General features: G+C 42.6%; 3 protein-coding genes across 9 annotated transcripts in view; all 3 read right to left on the bottom strand.

Annotated features, from left to right (window-relative positions):
- LOC142985114 (transcription elongation regulator 1-like) overlaps positions 1-9,354 on the bottom strand; it is a 57,157-nt gene extending 47,803 nt beyond the window's left edge. For 3 of the 5 annotated variants that reach the window (XM_076133077.1, XM_076133080.1, XM_076133081.1), the window contains exons 1-4: positions 8,979-9,346; positions 5,963-6,317; positions 5,339-5,510; positions 718-906 (exon numbers count right to left, since the gene is read on the bottom strand). In XM_076133077.1, the coding sequence (XP_075989192.1) occupies positions 718-906; positions 5,339-5,510; positions 5,963-6,289 (688 nt within the window). In that variant the 5' untranslated portion in view covers positions 6,290-6,317; positions 8,979-9,346. Of the gene's footprint in view, positions 1-717; positions 907-5,338; positions 5,511-5,962; positions 6,318-8,978 lie in introns of all 5 variants that reach the window. The other 2 variants (XM_076133082.1, XM_076133078.1) reach the window with 2 other exon arrangements.
- Positions 9,355-9,900: 546 nt separating this feature from the next.
- LOC142985175 (gem-associated protein 5-like) lies at positions 9,901-14,078 on the bottom strand. Its single transcript, XM_076133188.1, has 3 exons — positions 12,791-14,078; positions 11,193-11,386; positions 9,901-10,625 (listed from the first exon to the last, which is right to left on the bottom strand). The coding sequence occupies exons 1-3, from the start codon at positions 14,012-14,014 to the stop codon at positions 10,526-10,528; spliced, it is 1,518 nt and encodes a 505-aa protein (XP_075989303.1). The 5' UTR covers positions 14,015-14,078; the 3' UTR covers positions 9,901-10,525.
- A 699-nt stretch (positions 14,079-14,777) lies between these two features.
- On the bottom strand, positions 14,778-26,521 carry LOC142985324 (uncharacterized). 3 transcript variants are annotated; one of them, XM_076133431.1, is made up of 2 exons: positions 26,273-26,521; positions 14,778-17,859 (listed from the first exon to the last, which is right to left on the bottom strand). In XM_076133431.1, the coding sequence occupies exons 1-2, from the start codon at positions 26,382-26,384 to the stop codon at positions 16,088-16,090; spliced, it is 1,884 nt and encodes a 627-aa protein (XP_075989546.1). In that variant the 5' UTR covers positions 26,385-26,521; the 3' UTR covers positions 14,778-16,087. The 3 variants fall into 3 exon arrangements, with proteins under 3 accessions (XP_075989546.1, XP_075989545.1, XP_075989547.1); XM_076133430.1 differs by lacking the exon at positions 14,778-17,859 and adding an exon at positions 21,406-23,318; XM_076133432.1 differs by lacking the exon at positions 14,778-17,859 and adding an exon at positions 23,394-24,834.
- Positions 26,522-27,291: the final 770 nt, after the last annotated feature.

The raw sequence follows: 27,291 nt of genomic DNA, 5'->3' as shown, positions 1-27,291 counted from the left end.
ATCGTGCCAAAGGGGACAAATGGTAACTTTCGCAGTAACCTTGTAACCATATAAAATAATGAACTTTAAAATTAGGACCTAAGGAGCTATTTATGTCATATTGTGATCGTCATATGATTTCGTTACATAAAATGGTAGGAATATTATTCGGTTGAAACGCCAGAAAATATAGATTTCGCCTTTTTAATTAAATTGATTTAATTTAAAAACAGCTGTGACTTACGTATTTCGTATTATTAAAGTTCCAAAGTGCTTATTTTTCTTAAAATTTTGAATTATTTAATGTAAATGAAATAGTTTAGCTACGTAATGAATCGATAGATGATAATTCTATTACATAATTAGAAAACCAGGGGCTTGATTAAAAGCTCCTTCACATAAGAAACGTGCACGTGACGCATACGTGTACCAGTCGTAACGTACAAATGATTAACACGCACACGCCACGCTCACGTCACGCAAACGCAACGTCCTTATCACAGTAACGTCCCAAAGAACGTACACACTACGCACACGCGCCGCCACGCTCACGTCACGCAATCGCAACTATCACATAACCCTCTTATTCATAAACACACTATAAACCTCTTTTAATAAAAAGCTACAATGTTATCTCTTTTTTATTTCGCTAAGGTGTGAAAGAAACAAAACACTATAACTTGATACATTTTTATGAATAAGAGGGTAAATCTTTAGTAAATACAAAGTTCCTCTTACCATCTTTTACCCAAGGTGGGGGCTGCGTCATGAACGGTGGGACGCCGTTTCCTGGAGCTCCGTGGACGCCGGGCGGCATGACTCCTGACGGCATCATACCGTTAGGCATCATGCCCATCGGGCCGGTCATCGGTCCGCCCATGGGACCGTTCATCGGGTTCTGTGGGCCACCGGGCACTTGGTTTGTTCCTGTAATTTAAATAGATAGTTTTAATAAGGTCTCGAGTGCTTATAGATTCTCAAAAATGCGTGCGAAGTACTCGTAACCGGCGGTCCTGTATGACAACATGTATGAATGTGATTAATGCAGGGGAGGTTTGTATCTTTTGTCTCTGCCTAACAGTATATATATGTATCTCAAAAAATAATTGTTATATGATATCTAAACCTATGCAGTGCAATGGATACAATAAATGCAAAACTATATCTGTAAAGATGTGATAGCCAAACTGTCGAACCTATTTCAATTAAATTAACTATAGAAATAGTTAAAGACCTTTAGAAACACAGGCCATTTAATTTTTCAAATCACCATACAATATGGTAATATAGTGCATACAGACGTCGCACTGTGGATCGAAAATCGGCTGTAGAAGACATAGAATCTCGATGTCGTGAATGTTATTTTTTTTTATGGAAATGTATTCTGCTGATCATTACTGTTCTATAAAATGTCATATGACGTAATTGTGTGCACAAATGGAAGAGTTATAATTTTTTAAAGAAAATTTTGTATGGAGCTGACATGAAAAATGAGAATATCTCTGGAATCGCAAGGTTGGCCGTTATATCCTTGCACACTGATATAGTACTATTTATTTGTGAATTTTTGACATACTTTATATCGCGGCATCACTTGCGATTTTTTTTCTTAAAATCGTCAAAATTTTCAAAAAAAATATTTTGTTTATGAAACATTTAAACGCTTAAGTATGACTATAACAAGTGTAATTTACAATATTTTTTATGCTTACACCAAAACGTTCTTAGAAATCACAAAATCGTACTACTCCTCCTCCAATGGTGTTCTCTAAACCTCGTATAATCTTTGTTTCGGGCCTCCGAAGCTTCTTCCGAAAGACTTCCAATTGGTACTAGCATTTACTGCAATTATGTCCCCTCCGTAAATCAACAATTTGTGGACGGTTGATGACATGTAGCACCCATCATACAGTTCCATGTATTTTTCAGCGGTTGTTCTAGCGTATTCGTTAAATTACGGCATGTCTACAAACTCTTCAGATGTGATAGCTCTCAGAATCACAACAAGTCTGCGTATTATGTGTTCATCTAATGCAATGATCATCTTTGAATCGATCTTGGATTAGTTTTTACGTGGATGCAATAACTCTTGAAAGCCTTCTCCTCTAGCAGACCACTTTTTGTAGTCGAGACGATACGGCATGTGTAAAAATTATTCCATCACATTTATGCGGGCATGAAAGTGATACCGTAGTTGATAGTAGCTGACGGTGATACCGATATACCGTATCGGTGACTCCAAAACCCTACTCACCTATGTATTACCCTCCAGTCCAGTTTAGTTTTTCGAAAGCAACCAAAGAAGTTGTCATAAAGGAAAAACTGCTATGGATATTGAAACTCTCGTTACAGATAACAAAATTGCAGCTCTCGTTCCCTCTAAATGTCAGGGACATGAAATTAGTCACCAATTAATGATGACGATAATTGAGGGCAAAATTTGTATAGATATGTACAAAAAAGCGAAGTCAATGCGGCCTGCTACATGTGTTTGGCTAAGACCACATAAATGAATAAGTTTGATGCTGTTGCGTCAAAAACCATTTCTTCTGGTGTGTATGAGTCCGGATTATCATCATTTCATGCATGCATTTCATAAATGTGATGGAATAATTTTTACACATGCCGTATCGTCTCGACTACAAAAAGTGGTCTGCTAGAGGAGAAGGCTTTCAAGAGTTATTGCATCCACGTAAAAACTAATCCAAGATCGATTCAAAGATGATCATTGCATTAGATGAACACATAATACGCAGACTTGTTGTGATTCTGAGAGCTATCACATCTGAAGAGTTTGTAGACATGCCGTAATTTAACGAATACGCTAGAACAACCGCTGAAAAATACATGGAACTGTATGATGGGTGCTACATGTCATCAACCGTCCACAAATTGTTGATTTACGGAGGGGACATAATTGCAGTAAATGCTAGTACCAATTGGAAGTCTTTCGGAAGAAGCTTCGGAGGCCCGAAACAAAGATTATACGAGGTTTAGAGAACACCATTGGAGGAGGAGTAGTACGATTTTGTGATTTCTAAGAACGTTTTGGTGTAAGCATAAAAAATATTGTAAATTACACTTGTTATAGTCATACTTAAGCGTTTAAATGTTTCATAAACAAAATATTTTTTTTGAAAATTTTGACGATTTTAAGAAAAAAAATCGCAAGTGATGCCGCGATATAAAGTATGTCAAAAATTCACAAATAAATAGTACTATATCAGTGTGCAAGGATATAACGGCCAACCTTGCGATTCCAGAGATATTCTCATTTTTCATGTCAGCTCCATACAAAATTTTCTTTAAAAAATTATAACTCTTCCATTTGTGCACACAATTACGTCATATGACATTTTATAGAACAGTAATGATCAGCAGAATACATTTCCATAAAAAAAAATAACATTCACGACATCGAGATTCTATGTCTTCTACAGCCGATTTTCGATCCACCGTGCGTCGTCGAGTTAGCTAGTTGCACTATGCATCGTACGATACGAAAGGAACAAATTGTTCAATCAACTTGGCCATTACATATTATTCAATTGTCACATATCCTGTGCAATAAATCAACAAGAGATGTGGCCTGTTATACTCGAAGATGTAAAGGTTTATGAAATAAATTTGACTGCCTCCGTGGCGCAGTGGTTTAGGTCGCCACGAAACTACCATTGTGCCGGGAGGCCATGGGCTCGATTCCTAGAAATTATTTGTGCGATTCACAAATAATTGTCTCCTGTGTGGTTGTACTTTGTGACCGTTGTTTGTATAAGTCCCCGCGACACAAGAGTGATTCTTAATGCGGGAGTTGTCTTTTTTAAAATGAAAAAGAAAAAAATCCACGATTCGCTATTATCAAAGTTCCATCTACCCGGGACAAATCTTTGTGTGATGAGCATGAGTATTTGTTCTGAGCCTGGTTGTCAATTTATCTATATAAGTATGTATTTAGAAGTATATAAGTATGTTTATCAGTTATTTGGTTACAGTACAAGCTCTGCTTAGTTTGGAATCAAATGACCGTGTGTGAGTTGTCCAATGATATATTTATTTATATATTTATATGTAACAGGGGCGAGAAAGCGGAGCCTATCGCCATTTACCGGCCATGATACCACCCTGGGATACAAATGAAAAATATTATGATATAAACTGGAAAAGGGTATATTGCCTGATCCGAGAATCGATCCTGAGACCTTAAGATCAGCAGTTGGAACTACCGACTGCGTCTTAAAAGCATTTCCATTATAGCGGATAGCTACAAACAGCGACATCTAATAGTACGAGCGTGTGGAGGAACGAGGTGATCATGTTCCCCCAACACAAAGGGAGGATCCTCCGACCAGGCGAGGTGATCATGCCTGGTGGGCCTAGGCTGCCCGACTGTTGTAGTCGGGAACTTGTATATATAGTCAGTTGCCGTGCAAACTTCGATAGCGCGATCTAGGACTTATGACGTCAGTCACACTGCGCGTGGTGGTTGGTTGCGCACTGGTCCTAGTAGATGTCGCTGTATGTAGCGAGCCGCTACATCACTCCCCCTCAGACCGTAGGTCGATCTTCTCTTCATGTCAGTCAGTCTCTCCAGTGCCATGCATTGATGAGTTCCAGTGAGTCGGAACTCGAATTCCGCTAGTCCCAGTGAGTCGAAACTGTATGCCGCTAGTCCCAGTGAGTCGGAACTGTATGCCGCAAGTCCCAGTGAGTCGGAACTGTATGCCGCTAACTCCAGTGAGTCGGAGAGGTGCGGTGTGCGGTGTGCGGTGAAGTGTCCCCAGTGAGTCGGGGCGAGTATATTAATTGTTGCATATTTTATATTTCGCTGTGCTTTTTCTATTCTTATATTCTGTGCTTGACTTTCTGTGCCTTACTTCTATGCTGTACTTTCTTCTGTGTTTCTGTGTGCCTGTGAACCCTTCTTGTACCTTCTTCTGTGTGTTCGTGAATTATATGTCGTGAGTACAACTATCTTTCTTTTACTCGCCTACACGCCGTGAACACACGTAAATAATTATAGTGATAGTTCTAAATAGATTCCTAGTCCCTAACACTAAAAGCGCAAAATCACCAAACTCGCAGAGTGACTGACGTCTCAAGTCCTGAATCACACGATCAGAGTTTGCACTGCAATTCACTATGTACATTGCAATTCACTATGTACATAAGTTTACGACTAGAACAGTCGGGAGGCCTAGGCCCACCAGGCATGATCACCTCGCCTGGTCGGAGGATCCTGCCCTTGTGATGGAGGAACATGAAACCTCGTTCCTCCACAACATAAATAATATTATGTATAAATTCTTGCTGTTGACGAAGTTGCAGTAATTAGTGGATATATAAAAGTTACGTCATTTACCTGTGAAAGGACTGGTCCCTGAAGCAGCCATGGCTTCGACATCAGCCTGAGAGATGACTTTACAGGCTGGTCCCTCCTGCGGCCTCGTCCAGGTAGTCTCCCGCGTCCTCGAGTGATAGTAGTAGTATTTGCCTTCCTCCGACTTTGTTTCCACCCATATCTCTGGGGCAGGCTGGTGGAAAAACAAGAAGTATGATAAAAGTCTCTTTAATGATGCTAATTGACAATTCTTTGTTATAAAAATGATAACTCCTGCTTTAAACATTGCACTTATATAGCGAGTACTTTTGCAAACATACAAACATGGACATACAAGCCAAACTATGTATTTGTGTATATATAAATATTTGTTCTATTTGGGATTCGAAATAACGACCACTGACGCGGTGACCGGTGTAGCTACCACCTTGGCTACTAGACCATGTAGTTAGTCAAAGAAATAGTGCATAATAGTTTATGCTATAGATTTCGTTTCTTTACTAGACACTGAGCTTCTACCTTAGTAGATAGGACCAATCAGTACGTGGTCACGACGCTATATTTTTGTCGACATTTGCTGACGAAAGCCTCGACCGTAGCGGTCAAAAGGTTAAGAAGTAGAGAAATAACAAAATGTTATCTTACCATATTTGGTGGTGGCATTCCAGGTGGGCCGCCATACGGCGGCGGCTGTCCCATCATATTAGGTGGGGGCCCCATCGGACCTCCCGGCGGCATCATACCGGGAGGAGGTCCAAACGGTGGTGGACCACCCATCATACCTGGTGGAGGTCCGCCCATCATACCAGGAGGCGGGGGACCCATGGGGCCCCAGTTGTTGTCAAAGTTTGGTCCATTATTTGGCCCGTAGCCTCGAGGGCCGCCGCGGCCGCGGAAGAAACCTCTGCCTCGCATCGGTGGTCCTCCTGGCCCGTACCCTCGTCCTCGGAACCTCATGGGAGGCCCATTCATCCAGCCTGGTGGGGGCCCACGGCCTCTGCTGTTCAAAATTAATTTTCGTAAGTTTATCTTAGATAATGGTTAACCTAACCTCATTCTTTTAAATGTCTTAATAATATCAAGTACATGCTAGCTTTGCTCAGCCATTTGTGCACTTTAAAAGTGGATATCATACACAAAAGAAACATATTTTCATCTAAAATCACTCCTTAGATGAATTTAATACTTTCAAATTCAAAAGAAGATCATTCAGGTTCCATACATTTTATGGGCCTTTTTAAAAGGGTGGACCAACAAAACCAAAATGGTATGTATTGACAGAACTAGCCATTTAAAGCAATAGTTAGTGTGGCACAAATGTTGTATGATCGCCATAAACCAAGTTATATAAGTTTGAAGATTCATCAATTTTCAAACATTTATTCATTTCTAATAGTGCTGGGAAACATTAAATAATGATTGGTATTGCTAGGATTAACTATCTGAATCTATTGTCAATGGAAAGTGACCACACTGAAGTTAATTTAAGCTCATAGCACATGTTTGAACTAGGAAAGGGATTGTCACCATATGAACTCGAGCTGTTAATCTTTATTATTAGTATGAAATTCCTTGCTGCAATGCACATGTTACAGGTGGTTAAATATAGGTTTAACAACTATTTATTCCCAAAAGGTAAAATATCCCCTCCTAGTGCTCTTACGGAATCTACATAGCATTGACTTTCTGTGCTCAGGAGTTTCGCTGTGCGTTATCCATCAGTCAGTCACTCAGTAACGGAAGAGTTTTCAATATATTGATTACTTTAGATCAGTGGTTCCAATAGTCCGTGAGAGTCATAATATGGTCCACAAATGATTTTAAAATTTTAAATTTTCCTGATGATTACTATACTTTATTTTTAATATACTTACATAGTGGTTACTGCTAATGAGAATAATATAAAAATGGTTCCATACTAGGAAATGGTTGGGAACCACTGCTTTAGATAGTCAGGGTTCTACAAAAATCAAACATATTGTGAAGCTAGGCATGCTCGTGCAAAGCTGTGCATATAATAATGATACACACTAATAAAACAATAGTGTAGTTACTCAAAATACATTGACACAACTACAACTAGACTTAACACTATAGCCATACTGTAATTTTTTGATTTATCAGTCACAAAATAATATCTCCTATTTCATTTTTAAAACACAGAGCATTTAATTTTTTTGTATCCATTATAGGGAGTAATAAACAATTTATTGGTTCATAACTTTTAAACTCTCACGTTGCATGTTTAATGTATAATAGGCATTTGAAGGTAAAATGAGTGTTCAAGTTATTGGTTGATTAAGATAAAAGTTGTATTTTGAGTTATAGCACTATTGTATTATTATTGCGATATATTGGTTCTTAATGCTTGCTTATTTGTGTTGCTGTCTATTGGTTGTAAGTGCTTGCTCATTTGAATTGTAGTCTTTCTTACTTTGATATGACAAGAAAAACAGTATAAATTAACAATATACAAACACAAATGAAGGTTAGTGTTTCTTATACCAATAAAACATAATTTAGCATACAATAGTCAGACATTTTGAAATAACAATGTGAAAAAATATTCACTATTTAAAATTTCTGTATATTTGAGAGCCACATAAAAGATTTATACTCAATATACATTTCAATTTCATCAGCTACATATAAAATTAATTATTCAGCAAGTTAAATTGAAAAGCTTACTGCTGATAACATCTACATCATAATAGGGATATTTATATCATACTAAAATGCTTTATTTTTAAAAAGAAAACCTCCATATCATATCATCGGGAACAATAAAAAGTACCGACACAAAATCAGACCATAAATACTAATAGCACCTCACACAAATATCTGTATCGTGTGAGAATGAAGCTTACAACAGCTGCAAACAGTAGTAGTTGTAATAGTAAGCATTATAACCACTGCTGATGAACATAGACCTCAAAATTAATATTTACCGATGATGCAGACATGCAATATTGTTTATTCCGACAGATTTTTCTGCCCGCAATTACATTATTTTTGCAACGTTTCTGAATTGTTCATAAATGCAGTTTTGTGTTGCATAAACCTGACAAGGCAGTGTTACTTACAAGATCCAATTACAGTATATAAAGCAGCAACGCTCAGCTCAAATGTTTGATTGAAATGAGAAACAGGCTCTGAGCTTTTGGTCAATATAATAAATATTCTGTATATGACTGTGTAAGACTGATAATACATAGTAATTGTGTTCTATCTACCTCAATAAAGTGATAAACTCGTTGAACAGACTATATGTGCAATAAATTCTACACAAACAAATCAATAATGCATAAATTGTCAGATTTGATGGCTCAAAATGGCTGCTTACTGATACTTTTAGTTACAAATACATGGAAAGACTTCGGAATGTATGGAAAACGGCTCAAGGGTCATTATCGGAGTCGCTGGAGCAATCAAATGAGACACGCTAAAGCTTTATCATTCAAATAGGGGACTCACTACGCGCCCAAGGCCACATTATACATACATGAGATTTTTATTCATTTTACTTGCTCATACTCATTACAAATGCTAAAAAACAGTTAACAAAACGTGGTCTACGCTACCGAAGCGCTAAAAACACACAGAACACGCCGCAAACAGCCCAAAATAGAACACAAAAGACACAATATTTTTTCGAATTTACCTGAAATTGCCGCGGCCTCGGCCCGCTCTGAAACTGTTGCCGCCTTCTTCGTCATCGTAACCCTCGTCTCCGTATCCTAAACCTTCAGCAAATTCTTTGGTACTGTCCACTATACTTTCATTAACAAACTTCACTAGCACGATTCACCGCTTCAGCCACTGGTGACTCTTGTGTCTCCATAGTATATTCTTCCTCCATGATGGATTTTAGCACTAAACATACACTGATAAACTTATGTCCTCATAATCAACTGCTTTATTTGTTGAAGAAATGCGATTCACTTCATTTTATTGCACAGAAATCAACAAATGTCGAACTAAGATGGCTGCCGGTGCGGCTTCCCTTCTAGTGCTTGACACAGACACTACCGCCACCAACTAGTTTGTTGAATCGATATTGATTATGGCCTAACTATGTGATATTTTTAGAATGCAGTCAGTAAATAATATATTATTCAGGTCCCCATTTAGATTGTCGAAGTAATAAAATTTAAAATATGCATTAGCAGTAAATAACTTTAGTTATTACAAATTGTATTGATTAAGTTAATCGATCAATGAATAGTGTTGTGTTACTATGACATGCGTGTTAAATAAATGTAAGTTTATGGAAAACAAAATACTATCTGCTTTAAAACGCTTTTGAATTACCTACCTACTCTTAGTTTATAAGATTAGGAATTTCATTTGCAAGTGTTATATCGTATATTTATTATTACGTATCACATCAATTAAGTAAAAAAAATATCGCCAATTTTACCAAATTTGTTGCTATTTTTCTAAGCGCTAATCGAGAGTGAGTCTCAATTTTCACGAGCCGAGCGTGGAGTCTAGTCATCTAGGTATTTTAAAATAAAAGCACAACATTCTAAGTCCGCGCCTGCAATAATGTTGTCAGTCATAAAACAACAATTTCCATTTTAAACACATAGGTACCTTTATTAAATAGAAATAATAATACATTATTGTTGTTACAAACAAAAAAGTCTCTAATAAATAATATTTTATAGATAACCTCTATCTAATTATTGCTATGAATAAATTATTAGCACATGATAAAGAACTGTAGTCTCGTAGTTCACGTTAAACTGGTAAATGTATGAACACATTTCGAGCTATGCTCATTTTTTTTTTATTAAAATCCCCTTCTGCAAAAATAGAATAATCGCCGCGCATCGACTTACTCAAAATCGAAAAGATGTAGGCGTGCTGCCTTTGCCGGGCCAACAAGATGCTGGCCCGGTTCGGTTACTTGCTAACCATAAGTTGACACGCAATTTAGCCAGTAAGACTCATGTACATGTACCCAATTATACGTTATTTAAATATCATTTCATCTTTCAATTAGCGACAATACATTAAGTAATACGCAAACGACCCTTTAAATATTTCTATTATTGTGCATATTTTGAGCAATGTTTGCCGATAACTACGCGGCAATATTATCTCAGTTACATAAAATGCTATTTTTCCCAAAAAATCGCATAGTTAGTGTTATACTGCTTTTCTATAAATAATCTAGAGACTATATTAAAGTTAAAATAATAGTTAAAACTCAAGATCTTCAGCCGAGAAGCGTATACGACGAGAAGGTAATTCCCAGATGCGAACATTGCTGTCAGTGTCACCGGCTGCTATGCGACACACCCTGAAACAATATAAACTTGTATTAAGACATTTTTTAAATTAAATACACCTATTGGATACAAAGCCCAAGTGTAGATTCCTAGAGGCTTACTGCATTTCAACAAAAAAAAAAACAAATGTCCGCGCGAAATTTTGGATGTTTTTTGATTTCTTCGCACCATTTTATCAATTACCAAGCATTTGAACGAAATTTGTTTGCATTTAAATTTAAACCGGTAGGTATTATGAATTCTATAACTATGGTTAAGGAAAGCCATCTCATCAGTATCACCGGATGCAGTTGAATACCAGTATTTTTTTTTTACTGGACTGCCTATTGGAACTCCACAACACACTGAGTTATAACATGATAAGTAAGACTGGTTGTCAGACTTACTAGCTTCTGACTACTGTAGCCCAATTTTCTATTACTATCGACTACCGACAACCGGCGAGGTACTGGTATCGACCGAATGACGGACCCACAATTTAACAAACTAGTTCCTCCGTATTTCCTCAGCGGTCCTTGCACTAAACTCGTGGCTTGTTTTTACACTTTGGTTACGGGAGCTTTAAAAGTAATTCTCACCCGCTCTGATTCACAGTAATAGCAGTCACAGATCCTCCTGGGCCAGTGAGCCCGTCTACCGGTATAGCGCGGCCGCTGTTCACGTTGTACACTTTCAGCAGCTGCCCAGCAGGTCTCGCGAGACCGAGTATCACCACGCAAGGATTGTTCGGAAGCCAAGCCATGCAGGATATTGGCACGTCTAGGCATAGTACCTGGGAAATACAAATGAAAGAAAAAGTTTTAAATTTTAATACGTCACTCAATCTTGCCATATCAAAACTTTGCAAAAAAAAAATTATACCCTCCAGTTGCGAAGGTGTTGTTAGTTAAAAAATTACTTTAAAAATGTATATAAGGTACCTAATTTTAGATTGACTTATGTTTAATGTACCTATATGCCTATTATGACAAAATATGTGATACTATATTATTTTTGAACCATATTTTCTATGAATATATTTTTTTTGAATAAAAATAATTTGAATTTGATTTGAATTTGAACAATTATTAAACTTGTACTCGTAAACAGTTTATCTAAATAACTCAGGCTATGTAAATTTTATCGTAAATAATCTTGAAATATTAATTATTACAGACTGAAACATTTTATTAGGTACTGTGACGTTAGTACCTTCGTCATATTTCTATACATACTGATACCTAGTTCATAAAAAGTTGCTGATTTGACTGATAGTCAACTACCCTAATTTTACTGGTAATGTCAAAAGTTTTACGCGCCGGTGTGAATACGTCGTTAGTGTTGTGTGTTGAAGTACCGGTAATTACAAACTATTTAAAAATAAAAATAGTGAAAATTATGGCCGTAACTTTCTTGCTAACTGTTCTCATAAGGCTGTACACTTACGACTATCATAAGTGTCAATATTTGAACTAAATGAATAAATGATTTGATTTTGATTGACTAAGTGAGGGTAGGTGTAGAAACTCGCGCCACAAGAAGACGACGCTTAGCAGCTACATCAGTCAGCCCGTGACCACGGTCGATGCAATGCGATCGAAACGTCGGGCAGCAAATAAGGTATTGTAAACCTTACAATTCTTTTTACGTTTAAGACCCGTTAACAATGCTGGTAATGTTATTTATAATATTAATATAGTTATTGAATTCTTTTTAAGACAAAGATTTATTTTCGTAAGACCACAAAAGTTATAAAAATAAATAAATCAGTTTTCATATGCATCATATTGTCGGACGACATCAATAAATGTGTAGGGCTGCGATGGATGAGACTAACGTAGGACTGTATAAGGTGGCGTACTGAGTGGGAGGCCTATACTCAACAGTGGGTGGAAATGGGCTGATTAGATAGATATATAAGTAGATGGAAATCGAGCGCCTAATCATATCTTTGATGATTAGACACTAAATTATATATAGGAATTGAACCATCGGCTCTAAGAGCAACAACAATCGCAAGTCGACAACCTGTTGCTTTACTTCTTAAGTAAGTACAACTACATATTTAACCACCGGTTTTTGAGGTACATTTAGCGGTAGTTTATCTATTCAATAGCGTTTAAACTTATATAAAAATACGCTATTGAATAGATAAACCACCGCTTAATGTACTCGGCAACCGGGCATAATACCTTACCTTCAAAGGACTAGTCTGATTAATATCATACAGCCTGATCTCCGAGTCAATCGACGCCGAAATAAACACACCAGGCTTATGGATACTGAAAGCCACATCAACAATACAAGTGCGATGTCCATCCAAGACTTCATAAACTGGATCCACCATCTTGCTGTCCACAATCTGTTGGTAACTCCTTGTCTTGCACAAAAACAGGCTGCCAGTACTCGAGCCCACGACAAAAACATCATCAGGAACTTTTTGGTCACTAGGTCTCAACGGATAAGACTTTATGAAGTCAAAACAGCTGATGTCTATGGCCGCCATTTTGCGCGACCCATTTATCAAATACGAAATGACATTTTCGAAGACTTTAATCGTTAGGTTAGCGTTAACTTGCCATACGTTGACTGTACCATCGCTGCCTGATGAAATAAGGATGTGGTCGGTAGCGCTGCGTCTTTTACCTGTATTTATTATCTGCATGGTCAAAAATGTGTTGGCTAATGGCGCGTCTGCCCATTGCAATGCTGTTACTCGTTTGGAGCCGTGGGAACCGGCTGGAGAACTTAGTAAAACGGCATCTAGATTTCTCAAATTGCATAAAACGACTTCTCCCGAAGTTGTCCCGTAAGCTAGCAATGCTGCAGCCGACGGGTGGTACTTTACAACTGAAATACAGCTCTTTTCCGTCACATCTAAAGTCCGAACAAACGTATCTCCCGCCGTACGTTTGACGGTAAAAATTCGGATCAAACCGTCATCGTTACACCAATTTTCGTGCTGATTTCTACCGATAGAAACAGCAAGAGAGTTCCCAGCGTTGCTCCAGCATAAATCTAGGACGGAACGGGATTCGTCACCTCCTCCTATAGCAGGCAAATCAGTGAGCTTGATCTCTTGAAAGAGTTTTGCATTCAAAACTTCTTCTTCGTCGGAATCGCTAGAATTGTACAGCAACTCTTTGTCGTTCTGATCCAGTTGTTCAAGCATCGCCGGGACTACTTTTCGGAGGAATTCATTCAAGCCTGGAGGAGGGTATTCTTTCAAAATCTCATCTTGTGCATTCAACTCGTCTGGAGTGACTAAAGACCCGCTTTCTTGGGTTAACGCCGTTTGGGTACCAACGCCAGACTCGAAAAATTCAGTCGTCTGTGTCGAAGATGTTGTTTCATCTCTTCTGTTTAAAGTAACAGAGTCAAATCCCACTGCTTCTCCATCATAACCACTTAAATTGGACATTTTATAATGTATTTTATTATTTTTCTAGTCAGAAACAAACTCCGCAGTATATTTTCAAGGGCTGTCAGTGCGTTTGTTTGTAAACAGTCTTTTGTTGCGTTGTCATGGTAACGTGTGTTTTATTTGTTGCCAGTTTCTTTGTGATATTTGGGTAAAAAAAGGTTTCGTTGCATCAGAAAAATGAATATGAATAAACAGCATGATACCTACGTAAATTGATTTACTTAATTAAATAAATAAATATTTTGGACGACTCACACACGGTCATCTGATTCCAAACTAAGCAGAGCTTGTACTATGGTAACCAAATAACTGATAAACATACTTATATACTGTTAAATACATACTTATATAGATAAATTAACACCCAGGCTCAGAACAAATACTCGTGCTCATCACACAAAGATTTGTCCCGGGTGGGATTCGATTAATTTAGCAGCAATATGAAACACTCGCTAACCGGCGCAACTTCGCTTGCGTCACATAGGATTTACCCCGCTTTTGTAACATTTTTTACTGGTACTCTGCTCCTATTGGTCGTAGAGTGATGATACATAGCCTTCCTCGATAAATGGGCTATCTAACACTGAAAGAATTTTTCTAATCGGACCAGTAGTTCCTGAGATTAGCGCGTTCAAACAAGCAAACAAACAAACTCTTCAACTTTGTAATATTAGTATAGAACTACGAAATAAAACCATTACAATGTTTAGTAACCAGTTTATTATGAATTCTGCTATTGTACTTATTAAATGGAAAGGCTTTAGATCTCTAATAATATTGGATCTCTCTAGTAATAATATAAATAGTGCTTACAGTTAAAACCTAAAAAAACCGTAAAAAAACTCCAAACACATTCAAAATTTTCTTAAATACGGACTGCCTTATTAACCCCGGGTTTCTGAGGTACATTTAACGGTAGTTTATCTATAAAATAGCGTATAAACTCATATAAAAAACGCTATTGATTAGATAAACTACCGCTAAATGTACTCATTAAACGGGGATAATAAATATGGTGTAAGCTCTGATTAGTTATACAGTGTTTTGTCTTCACTCATATACAGTTACAACATTGATTGCCAAAACACTGAAAAACTAATCACAGCTTACACCACGTTTATTAGTAAAACTATAATAGTAGGTCCGTTTCAAAGGTTCAGCTTATAAATCTATTTTAATATAATAGTATTTAACTTTGAATATAACAACAAAACAATGCAAAAAAGATGAAAAAATACAAAAAAGTATACGCGGAGTGCGTGTGACGAAGACGTAACGACGTCATTTCGTTCCATTACACGCAATTCTTATATACGTCTACTGTATTTATGTTTCGTCTTTAGCAGAGACTTATTTTGTAATCAGATATATAGAATTTGAAAGATGATGTAGATTTATGTTTTGAATATTTATTCGGAGTTTTTATACTACTTTTATCGTTGATAATCACGTGAGGTTTGGCACAGAAGGGTAGAAAAATAAGCACGAAAATGGCAGGGTTCGCAATAAGATGTTAGTTTAAAGGACGTGTGTATTTTTACTCTGTGTAAAGTGTAGAAAAGAAATACAGGTTATTTCGGATAGGGGGAAGGGGTTAGACTTATTAGTAGGTTAAGTTAAATCTTATCATATCTTGGTTTAAGGATAGGGGTTTAAAGTTACTTCGGTAAGGTTAAAAAGTAGAGGTTTATGGGTAGGTAGTTTGAAAAAGAGATATGGTGTCTTAAAACTTATAATATCAGGGCAGACGAAGTAAGCGTAGAATTTTCTGGAAAGGTCTGTAAAGTGATTAATAGTTTCTCAAACCATCACGTGATCAAAAGACGATCTTAGGTATTACTTAAATAATAAAGAATGATGTGATAAAAATCATAAGCCAAAGTTTTCAATAATACTAAATTGGTAAACAGGTTTTAAACGCATTGAAATTTGCTGATAGACCACGGCCGATGGAAATTAGTTGAAAAGATGATTAACAAAGAAGGTAATGTTTTATATTCTCATCACATTTAAGACCCGTTTACTAATTTAGTATTTACAAGCCGCGATAGTTAAACTGTATGAAAATGACTAAACTTCAGTTTTTTCAGTGCGTCTGAACTCACTGGTCGATTGCTTACAATCGGCACAGCTTTTATCATACTTCTGTGTCTTGGGAACCAATTGAAACGTCTTTTTACACAAACTAACATGCACAGAGAGTCTTGGCTTAGATTTTATATCACTACGTATAGTTATAAAGCTGTGTGCTGTCGTCGACATGGTCCGCGAGCTCGGACCTTTAGGCCCAAATGGGTTTTTACGTACGAGGCGAGGGAACAGCATTGGCGGAGGACCGTCTTCTTTAGGTGGAGTCATAGGTGCGTTCGACGGCCACTGGTCGATGGCCTTCTGTTCATTCTCAGACCGGCCTTTCCTACATATAGAGCAGAAGCACGTTTCTTTCGAGTTTCTGCCGCAAGTTAGTGGGATGGACACGTTCGACGGTGTGGTCGGCATGAAAGGCATCGGCATTTGTTGTAAGGGTGAGAAAGTGGCCGGATTACCGGGCATATCGACAGCTAGGGGAGGGAACGGGCACTGACCGAACACATTGGCTGGTATGTTAGAAGGCATTTGAGAAGGAACCCCGCAAGTAAAGACTGGAGCGCAGAATCCGCAACCGCATGGTGAGAATGCACATGGGCAGCAAGGACCGTACGGGCCACATGGGGAACAGCATCCGCATGCTCCACAGGGGCCGCATGGAGCGCATGGACCGCAAGGGCCGCAGGGTCCGCATGGGCCACAGCAACCGAAATAACCACGGCAACAGAATGGTGAGTACGGATGATAATAACACGGTCCGCAGGGGCCACATGGGCCACAGGCGCCGTAGCCACATGGGCCGCAAACTCTACACGGTCCCCACGGACCGCAGCAGGCGCCGCAGGGCCCACAGCAGCCACCACAGCCGAAACAACCCCCACAGCATTTCCCGCTGGGACATTTGCCACACGGGCCACAGATACCACGGGTCCCGGGCGGCTTGGACGTCGGACTAGGCGCAGTCAAACAACACAAATTGGAATACAAGTCGTGAATTTTAGACGTATCTAGTTTAGGTGAACCAGTTTTGGGATCTAGCTCAGATTTCGGTTCTTCAGAGCACTCCCGGCAGCACCCCCGGAAAAAGTTTCTGGAGTGACAATTGAAGACACTGCATACACCGCAGACACAACCTGGATTACACGGGCCACAAGGACCGCCAGGAGCGGGAGGACAAGGGCCGCAGGGTCCTCCGGGAGACACTGGACCGCCTGGACACATGGTGCCGGTCACGTGGTAAGGTCCACAGAACCAGAAGCCGTACGGGTAGTAGTAGTAACCTGTCATGTACTGCATACATCTGGGGGGAGTGTTGCAGGGTGGGGGGAGGCAGCCGCAGCCACAGCCGCAGCACCCGCAGCCGCACTTGCACGGCGGAGCGTCTGCGGCGCCCACCTGGCATAGTTGCCGGATCAACTGAGGTACAGCTTCAGAGTCTATCGGGAGCGGCGAAGGACAGGCGCCGCTTAAATTCTTAGTAACCGCCGACTTCAAACGCTCTTTCGTATCATTTTTATTGTGAAATGTGTCTGACTGTGCTCGCCGCAGGCCACGATGACGGCAGCGACATTGGTATCCATCATCTGTGCCCCGATTCGAGAATAGGCAAGGACAGGATACACTCTTGTACAACAGCGTCGGCCGTCGTGTTTGGTCTTCAGGCGCCGCTGCTACGGTCTTCGCCCTCATTGCAGATAGGTTTCGAAATATTATGTTGACTTGCTCTCTCCCACTCAACCGCGGCGCGATTGTTGCTGAAAGGATGAGTACTATTGTAATCATAACGTCAAAATATTGTGTTATAGGTGATTAGATTGCAAGTTAAAGTTACAAGATGTGAAGCATCAAATGTTGTTGTATTTTCAAGTTAATTTTATTACATCAAAGTGACCCCTAATTTCGACATTTGCGGCCGGTGGGACTTATTGCTTTTGGATCACAGATTTGGTATGTTGGCAGCTAGTTTCAAGTCTACTGTTCTTATGTGTATGTTACATGTGAGAAGGCAGAGCCATTAAAATAAATCATGCTGACTATTTCTTTCAATAGTTTGTGTAGCTCATCATGAAATCATATAGCCCAAGCATGACGTCGTTTAGCGGTAGTTAAATGTATTCAATAGCGTTTTTTATATGAGTTTAAACGCTATTGAATAGATGAACTGCCGCTAAATGTACCTTAGAAACTAGAGGTTAGAGAATTCACATGGTTTTCTTTGAGTGTGCAGTATAAATTTGAATAACTTTTTTGCAAGTACTACCTGAATATTTGCGTGTGGGTTTGTAAAAGAAATAAAACTCAAACTGAACAGTTACTAGTTACTATATTTATTACAGTTTCATGTTAGACTTATTGCTATAAAATGAATAGGTACAGATTTTGTAGTTGCGCGTCCAGTTTACCATGGCCTTTTCAGACAGTATATAAACAGAATTCATTTCTACGATGCTTCTTTTCTATTACATTTCACTCGTCTAGTCTCACTGGTAGTTTGTTTGTGTGATCGCCCATCACATTTTTCAGTCTTAGGTACTCTTTGGAACATTTTCTTGCAAACGCTAACGTGTACTGAAACCCGTGGTCTGGGCTTACTCGCCACTTCTGCTTCAGTAGTCCTTACGGAGCAATAACTTGCTTTGAGCACAGAGTTTATCGACATCTTCTGATCAGCAGAAGTTTTTGAAGAAAATGGGTTTTTTCGCGTTACTCGAGGGAAGAAGGACTTTGTTGGTGTATCTCCTTTCGTGGGAGGGTCGCTTTTTGGGGGCGGTTCAGGAGTTGGGTGCGGATGCTCCATTTTGGTTTGTGTTTGGACTCTGACTGGAGGAGGGACTGGTGCAGGCGCTGGTTTTGAAAAGCTCAAGGACGTAGGGAAAGGCAAAGACGACTTAGGGAACACTAGAGACATTTCCCTGAAAGCGTTGCTGACCATTTCAGCTGACAGCGGAGGGAAAGGGCACTTGCCGAGTATACTATTAGGATCGGTGCCAGTAAGCGATAAAGGAAAGACCCCACAGGTGCAACACGGTGGACTCAACGGTTGACAAGGCCCACATATACCGAACGGCCCGCACAATTTACCACAATAATATGAAAAACGACCGCAACAAGGACCGCAAGAGCCGAATGGGCCGTAACCGCAGGGACCGCAGTAACAACCACAAGAGTTAATGAAGGGCCAACAGCCGCAGTAAGGGCCGATACAAGCGCAAGAGCAGGAAGGAGCCCAAGGAATGTAAGGACCACACGCGCCGCATGGCCCGCAAGGACCGTACGGGGTACACGTGCAGCATCCAAATGTGTAACGGTAATTGTACGGCAGGTATCGACAACGGTATGCACCGCATGGCCCACAGGGTCGACAGGTCCACGGCCCGCATATACCACATGGTCCACACGGGCCGTACGGACCACAAGGCCCGCACGGGCCGCAAGGTCTACAACACCCGCCACGGTAGGGTCCCCACGGACAATTACAGCTGCCGCAGATACCACGGGTGCCTGGTTTAGGAGGCACAGGTTTGGATTGCTCGCTTGAGGAAGTCAAGCAACACATATCCGAAAAGATATCGTGAACATTTGCCATAGGCAGTGAGGGTGTATCATTATCAGGTTTAGCATCGACTTCAGTGCTTGGCTCCCCGAGGGGAAGGGTACCGAAAACACTGCAGACACAGCCAGGACCACAAGGGCCACAAGGACCGCCAGGAGACGGAGGACAAGGGCCACAGGGCCCTCCAGGACACACGGGTCCGCCGGGACACATGGTGCCGGTCACGTGGTAAGGTCCACAGAACCAGAAGCCGTAAGGGTAGTAGTAGTAACCTGTCATGTACTGGATACACTTCGGGGGCGTGTTGCAGGGCGGAGGTAGACAGCCGCAGCAGCCGCAGCCGCAGCCACACTTGCACGGGGGACACGCGGCGCCCACCTGACATAAGTATCGTATAAATTGCGTCACTGCATCAGGATCCAATGGAGTCGACGGCGGGAGCGACGCCGGTGACGTTCGATGAGCATCGCTCATCATAGGGGCAAAGTGTGACTTGAAATTTGAATGCTTTGTAGTCGCCGGCTTGTCATGCTCAAAGACATCTTGTATATCATTTGTATTGTAAAATATGGCTGACTGTGCTCGCCGCAGGCCGTGATGGCGGCAGCGACATTGGAATCCATCGTCTGTACGCCGGTTTGAGAACAGGCAAGGACAGGATGCGCTCTTGTACAATAAAGACGGGCGTCTCGTTTGGTCTTCAGGCGCTGCTGCTACGGTTTTCGTCTTCATCGCAGACAGATTCCGAAATATTATGTTCACTTGCTCTCTCCCAGTCAACCGCGGCGCGATTGTCGCTGAAAGGATGATTCGTATTGTAAACACAGCATCAACATATTGCGTTTGGGATCACAAATCCTTGGAACGTGGAATAACAATCGTAAAACGGTATTGATATATACTTTTATAGTGGCTACGACAAAACGCTGGTGTCTTATTAAACAGTAAGGTTGCGTTCAGATGTACATAGGTATCTATCTAAGGGTCCCGGTTAGGCGCAGGATTCTATGTGTGTGGAAAGGAGGTGTAGCTAATGTAACTATGTATAGCTGTCATATGCGCAGTACTGTAAAAAGTCCCTAGTTGTGTAATTTTCTGATGCCAAAAGAAAATTGTCTTTATTTGTTTTACATAGCGTACAAAATCTACGTAACATTCGTATTCATATAATGGGCTGAGATGCAAAGAGAAACGAGAGCGTGCTATACTTTTGACAGAGTGTTATGTTCCTAAAAGTCTTTATGTAGATATGAACCTAATAGTGTATGTGACTGTGTGATGTCACTTTTCAGCCTAACCATGACAAGTAATGATTTATTTACCAACGGGTAAACGAGAAAGCGTGCTATGTGAAAACGATATTAGTACTGGATAAATAGGCATCAAAAGTAGCCACTAGGTAGACATGAAGTGGACATCAGGTTGTCTTACAATGGACGATAGGTGGACAGTGAATGGATGTCAGATAGACATCAGAGTGGCCATGACATGAGATGTCCATTGAATAAACGTCAGATGGACATATAAAGCGGCCGTCAAAATGGACTTTAGTTATCCATCAGACAGACGGTCATTAAAATGAATATCAGATATATTTATTCTCTTGGATATTTCGATAATGTGTTCGTGTATATCTGCAATATTTATGTGTAACTTTTGCTAGAAGGTGTCTTAGCCCTAAATGAAATCAAAAACAATATTTAGTTACTATTTTTTTATTAGTTTCATAAGCTTATTGTACTAGGATTAGATCAACGGGTTCAGTAACAGTTTATTAGTTCAGGACTGGCTTCAGGGTTCAGTGACTCCGAGTAGTTCGGGAGCTTCGACTGTGGACATCTTTTTCCTTAGAATGACTCTTCATACGTCGTGTATCACTGCAGCTGGTTTTACAAATCGTACATCCAGCGCAACTATGACTCTTTGGGATTCTCTGGTGAGTTTTCAGGTGAAGCGCCTTCGAGCGAGGCTTGTCGAAAGATCGGCTGGTTATTTTAACATCTGAGTTTCGTAAAACTGAGTAGTATGCTGAAGTAACGGTCGACATCGCTCTAGTTTTAGGAGGAGTGGGCGGGTCTGTCGTGTTGAAAGGATGTTTCCTTATCAGGCGAGGATCTATTCCCGCGGTGGGCCTGCCCCCACGGCGTGCCGTATCAGGGTTCGGCAGGCATTCGTTTATCGCTTCCGTCTCTACGATAGGCTTTCCAGTTCTGCAGATAGAGCAGTAGCACGGCTCCCTCGCGTTACTGCCGCACGTGACCGGCGTGGAGCCGCTCAGCGCGTGTTGTACGTGTGGCAACGGCATGTTGGGCGGGATGGGGAACGAAGGAGGCATGGCCGTCGACGATGGACCGATCATCCCCATAGACAGTGGCGGGAACGGTGAAGAGCATAAACCAGGGGACATAGCAGTGCCGCACATCTGAAGAGGAGCAACACCACAACAACAAGGTCCACATCCACAGCATCCCCGACACATGGGGACGCAGGGAGGATAACATGAAACACCACAGCAGGGGCCGCAGCAAGGACCGCACGGTCCACAGGGGCCGCAACAGGGGCCACAACAAGGACCGCAACATGGCCCGCACGCACCGCATGGGCCGCAGCAAGGACCACAACCACAACATCCACAGCTACCGCAGTTCATACCAGGAAAACCTGTTCCACAGGGGCCGAACGGGCCCGCGGGTCCACACGGGCCGCAAGGGCCGAAGCCACTAGGCCCACAGGCACAAGCTTTACACGGGCCGCACGCGGCGGCGTAGGGGTAGGGCGTGCAGCCGAAGCTGCCGAAACAAGAGATGGCGCCACAAGGCGCAACTGGACCTAAGCGCCTGCCCGGCTTTGCTTGTTTGCCGCAGGTCAAGGGAAAGCAACATAGCTTAGAAAATATTTCATTAATCTTTGAGAGATCGACTTTGGGTGGAGCATCAGTAGCTTTAGCATCGGCATCAGAGCTTGGCTCCCCGAGGGGGAGAGTGCTGAAGACACTGCAAACACATCCAGGACAACAGGGGCCGCAAGGACCGCCAGGAGCGGGAGGACAAGGGCCGCAGGGCCCTCCAGGACACACGGGCCCGCCGGGGCACATGGTGCCGGTCACGTGGTAAGGTCCACAGAACCAGAAGCCGTACGGGTAGTAGTAGTAACCTGTCATGTACTGGATACACTTCGGGGGCGTGTTGCAGGGCGGAGGTAGACAGCCGCAGCAGCCGCAGCCGCAGCCACAGCCGCACTTGCACGGGGGACACGCGGCGCCCACCTGGCACAACTGCTGCATCATCTGCGACGCGCCCGAGTCCAGCGCCTCCGCGGGCGGCGGAGACGCGCCTTGCGACATGGGGATGAAGTACGAGCGGAAGTTCGGATGCTTGCTGATCGTCGGCTGACCGTACGAGTCGTGGACATTACTCTCGCTGTGCAGCATGGCGGAATGCGTGCGCGGCAGGCCGTGATGTCGGCAGCGACACGTCGGGCCCTCGTCCGGGCCCCGGCTGGGCACGAAGCAGGGGCAGGAGATGCTCTTAAACAAAGACGTCGCCGTCCTCGTCTGATCTTCGGGCGCCGCCGGAGCCGTCTGTTTTAACTTCATCGCCGAGATATCCGGTAACATACTGTTCACTTGCTCCCTCACACTCAACCGCGGCGCGAGAGACGCTGAAAGGATGAGTCGCATTGTAATCACAGTCCTATCACTTTGGAATAGGGACTTCGAATAAATGAAACGACAACTGAATCTTAAGCGTTTATTGTCAACTGTTCAAACATTGCAATCAGATGTGCGGTGATGTGAATGTGTGGTGTTTGATTTAGATTCAAAGTTTGCGGCTGGAGGTCTTACACCTGCGGGCCGAGAGGGGTTTCGTGAGTTCAGAGAGGGCCGCGTCTAAGTCGACCGCCGGCTTGCAGCGAGGAGCCTCGTACTGGTCTGCCGAGAGCGTCGTTCTGGGGTCGTGTAAAGACGGACACGCATCACCCGAAGCCTTGGTAACTTTGCTATATTTCGGTTGCACGCTGCCTTGCCTGTAGTTACAGTCCGCGAAGCATCTCGAGAACGAACCCGAAATATGTCTCTTTGGGTGTTTTGGGAACGGGTCGATCGTATTCGGCTTAGGAACTTTCATTGTCTTGATCGCTATCGGCTCGACGCACGGAGTACAGAACGTGTGCACGTGAGGGGGGAACGTACTCATCTGTGCGCCCTTGGGGGTCATCATGCAGCTCGTGGGCGGCGGCTGCTTCGGATTCTTAGACTGGAAGGGCAAGAACTTCGATATGCCTAAGCGGGATGGCTTTTTAGCGCTCGGCGTACTTTTAGCCGGAGAGGGAGGGCGAGGAGGCGAGGCTTTTGCTAACGGTTTGAAATGCATGGTGGGCGCGGGAGAGGGCGCTGAGGCTGGGGCGGGCGCTGGCGCCGGAGCAGGTCGAGGATCCAGTTTCAGCGAAGATATCGGCGCTGTAACCCGCGATGCCATCGACGGAGCCATCATCGGCGCTGGAGGCGCTCTGACCGGAGACGAGAACTGGGGCTGCACGCGGGTGAACTGAGCGCACGGCACCGCCGCGGCCATGTGCGGCGCGTCGCACACGTTCGAGAAAGAAGACGACAGGCAAGCGCAACACTTGCAGCAAGGAGTGATGCAGGCGGGACACGGGCCGCACGGCCCGCACGGACCACCGGGACAACACGGGCCGCACGGGGCGCAAGTGCCGGTCACGTGGTAAGGTCCACAGAACCAGAAGCCGTAGGGATAGTAGTAGTAGCCGGTCATGTACTGAATGCACTTAGGGGGGGTGTTGCAGGGCGGGGGGAGGCAGCCGCAGCCGCAGCAGGGCGCGCAGCACGGCTTGTCCGCGTACCCTCGCGAGCTGGAGGTGAACGCTCCGCTGGAGCTAGGGGGACAGAAGCGGGAGAGGGTCATGAAGGTGCTGAGCAGCTCGTGACTCATGGGCCTAGTTCTGGGAGGGGTGAGGCTCCGGCGAGGCGCCACGTGCGCCCGCGTCCTGCACAGAGGCAGCAGCTCGGGACATGACGTGCACTTCCTTGCTAGAGTCACTCTGCTTCGGCCGCGTTGGCGGCACACCGAAGTCAGCTGCTTCTCTTTCGCAATCTTCACATATCCTCTCGTCGGCAATGTCTTGTCCCATTTCCTTCGCCAAGGGACCGCCGTGGCTGCAAAGGTATTTCATGCTATTCACCTTCATTAAAGATCCGATACAAGAGTCAAGGCGGCGGTGTTTGTGTGTCTCGCTACTCGCAAAGATTACTACGATCAACTTAATTACTACATTTCAATTATCGTTAGGGTTTTGTCTTTACTTGGGTGCTGTGATCTGTGCGAGTAAACTGAATGAAACGAGCCAGTACATATATTTAGATTTTATTGTAAATAAGCCTCGTACATTAATAAAAAGATTGATCTAAAAACGTGTTCGTCATGGCATGGCATAGTGGAAGCTAGCAAGGTTTGCTCGTCATTCGCGTTGGGACTTTCTTTTCTTTGCACGTGTCGTCTTTTTTAGGCACCGCCGGCGTTCCTTGTTGGCACGAGCACGGCGAGCAGCACGAGGGACACGAGCACGTGTTGCCGCACTGAGAACTGCAGCAGCACTGCATCTGTCCCTGCACTTCACATCCTGCCTGCGCCTTTTTAGGGCATGGTTTCGGGCAAGGACAGCAAGGACAGCAGGGGCCGCAAGGTCCGCAGGGACAGCGGCATGGCCCGCAGGGGCCGCACGGCCCACATGGACAGCAGGGGCCGCACGGGCCGCACGGTCCGCAGGGCCCGCAAGGACCGCAGGGGCCGCATGGGCCGCACGGGCAGCAGGGGCCGCACGGGCCGCACGGTCCACAAGGCCCGCAAGGACCGCAGGGGCCGCAGGGGCATCGGCAGGGTCCACACGGTCCGCAGGGGCAGCAAGGTCCGCAGGGGCCGCACGGTCCACACGGGCCGCAAGGACAGCCGCAACACGGACACCCATCTTTCTTAGTCTTTTTATCAGCAAAACCTCGTAATGAACCGCGTTGATCTCCACCGCAAAGGAGGCTCGTCCGCCCCTCGTCCCACGACAGGCCGAGAATGGAGCCCGTCGCGCCGTGTGCTGGAAAGAACGTCCATGCTATAATACCGGGCGAGGGAGCCGCTGGCTGGGGCCGACGCATGCTATTCGGAAGAACGAAGGACCGCGCACTCGCCGAGTATTATAGCTTGGAGGTTCTGCGACGGCTGCCACCGTTCTCCAAAATAACACGAGTCCCACCAGCGGCGGGAATAACGGACCAATCGGAGCGCGTCACGCAAACGTCAAACTGACAGGTGTCAATACTTTTGTTTTAACTGTCAAAACTTAAATAATCTACATGCTTTAAATGCCTTGTTTCCCTAATAGTTAGATTAAGGCTAGAGAACGTCACTTTGCTATATACACAATCTACACTTACCTTATGTTTCATACATTTTACACAAACAAATTTTGACTTTTCAATCATTTTAGCCCGTAATTCTGACGTTCTAAACATTACTTTGAATCGAGAGTTATTTCGAACTGTCACCGAAAGTTTTGTTTTCTACTTCGCACTATAATTATGATAAATAGAGTAATATACTTACATATTGCTGCGGGGTTCTTTACATTCGCCGCGGTAGCTAAGGATCTGCCTTTGATGCATTTTAACAAAGATATGTTCTTGGGTAAAACTGCCTTCCTCAGTACTAGAGCCATGTTTCACTATTATATTATTACTAGAGATTTAAATAAAATTTGGTAGATATTATAGAATTTATTTCATTTGGTATGAAATTTTATTTACTTGAGAATTTTGGCCATGGTAGATGCAGAGTGAGAAGGCTTGTGGTGTAGACAATATGCAAGACTGATTTGAATTTTTATTTCTTTCGAATATCACTGAAATGTTTTTTCAAATTCTTGACGATGTTCTTTTCTTTTTGTGAAGAGGCCGTCTAGCTGTTTGAGGTTGTCGTCATAAAACCTCTTTGTATATTTCAGAGAAGATTTGTCGTCAGTAAAACCTTTTTTTTATTTCATATGTTGTTATTTTATTTGTAAAATTATTTTATTATTATAGATTTAATTTAAAACATCATTTCACAATAAAATATAAAATAGTATGGTTAAATAAAGAAGAATAGATAATTCTATTTTTTTCTCCAATGTTGACAGGTAATAATATCTTCCCCATACGCGGGTAAGTTAAGCAAATAAGGACTTAAAGTCGGTCAGGTACGTAAGTAAAATGTGTGATTGTGTGGTGGGTTCGATTCCCACCCGGGCCAAATATTTGTATGATGAGCACGAGTATCTGTTCTGAGCCTAGTTGTCAGTTTGTCTATATAAGTATGTATTTTGAAGTACATAAGTCTTAGTATGTGTTATCAGTTATTTGGTTACAGTACAAGCTCTGCTAAGTTCGTAATCAGATGACAGTGTGTGAGTTTTACAATGAAATATTTATTCATTTTGTATTCTTTATCTTTTTAAGGACTTTACAATAGATTCAAATAAAGTTTGTGGTTTGTACAATGATATATATTTATTTATTTATCGTAACCGACTGTAAATAATGTAATTGACCTAAATATTATCTTTTAAAATATAGTAAATATGTAAG

This window comes from Anticarsia gemmatalis, chromosome 29 (assembly GCF_050436995.1).
Source record: "Anticarsia gemmatalis isolate Benzon Research Colony breed Stoneville strain chromosome 29, ilAntGemm2 primary, whole genome shotgun sequence".
NCBI classification, from domain to species: domain Eukaryota; kingdom Metazoa; phylum Arthropoda; class Insecta; order Lepidoptera; family Erebidae; genus Anticarsia; species Anticarsia gemmatalis.
The sequence above is the reverse complement of the archived record's forward strand: the minus strand, read 5'-3'. Positions and strand labels throughout refer to the sequence as shown.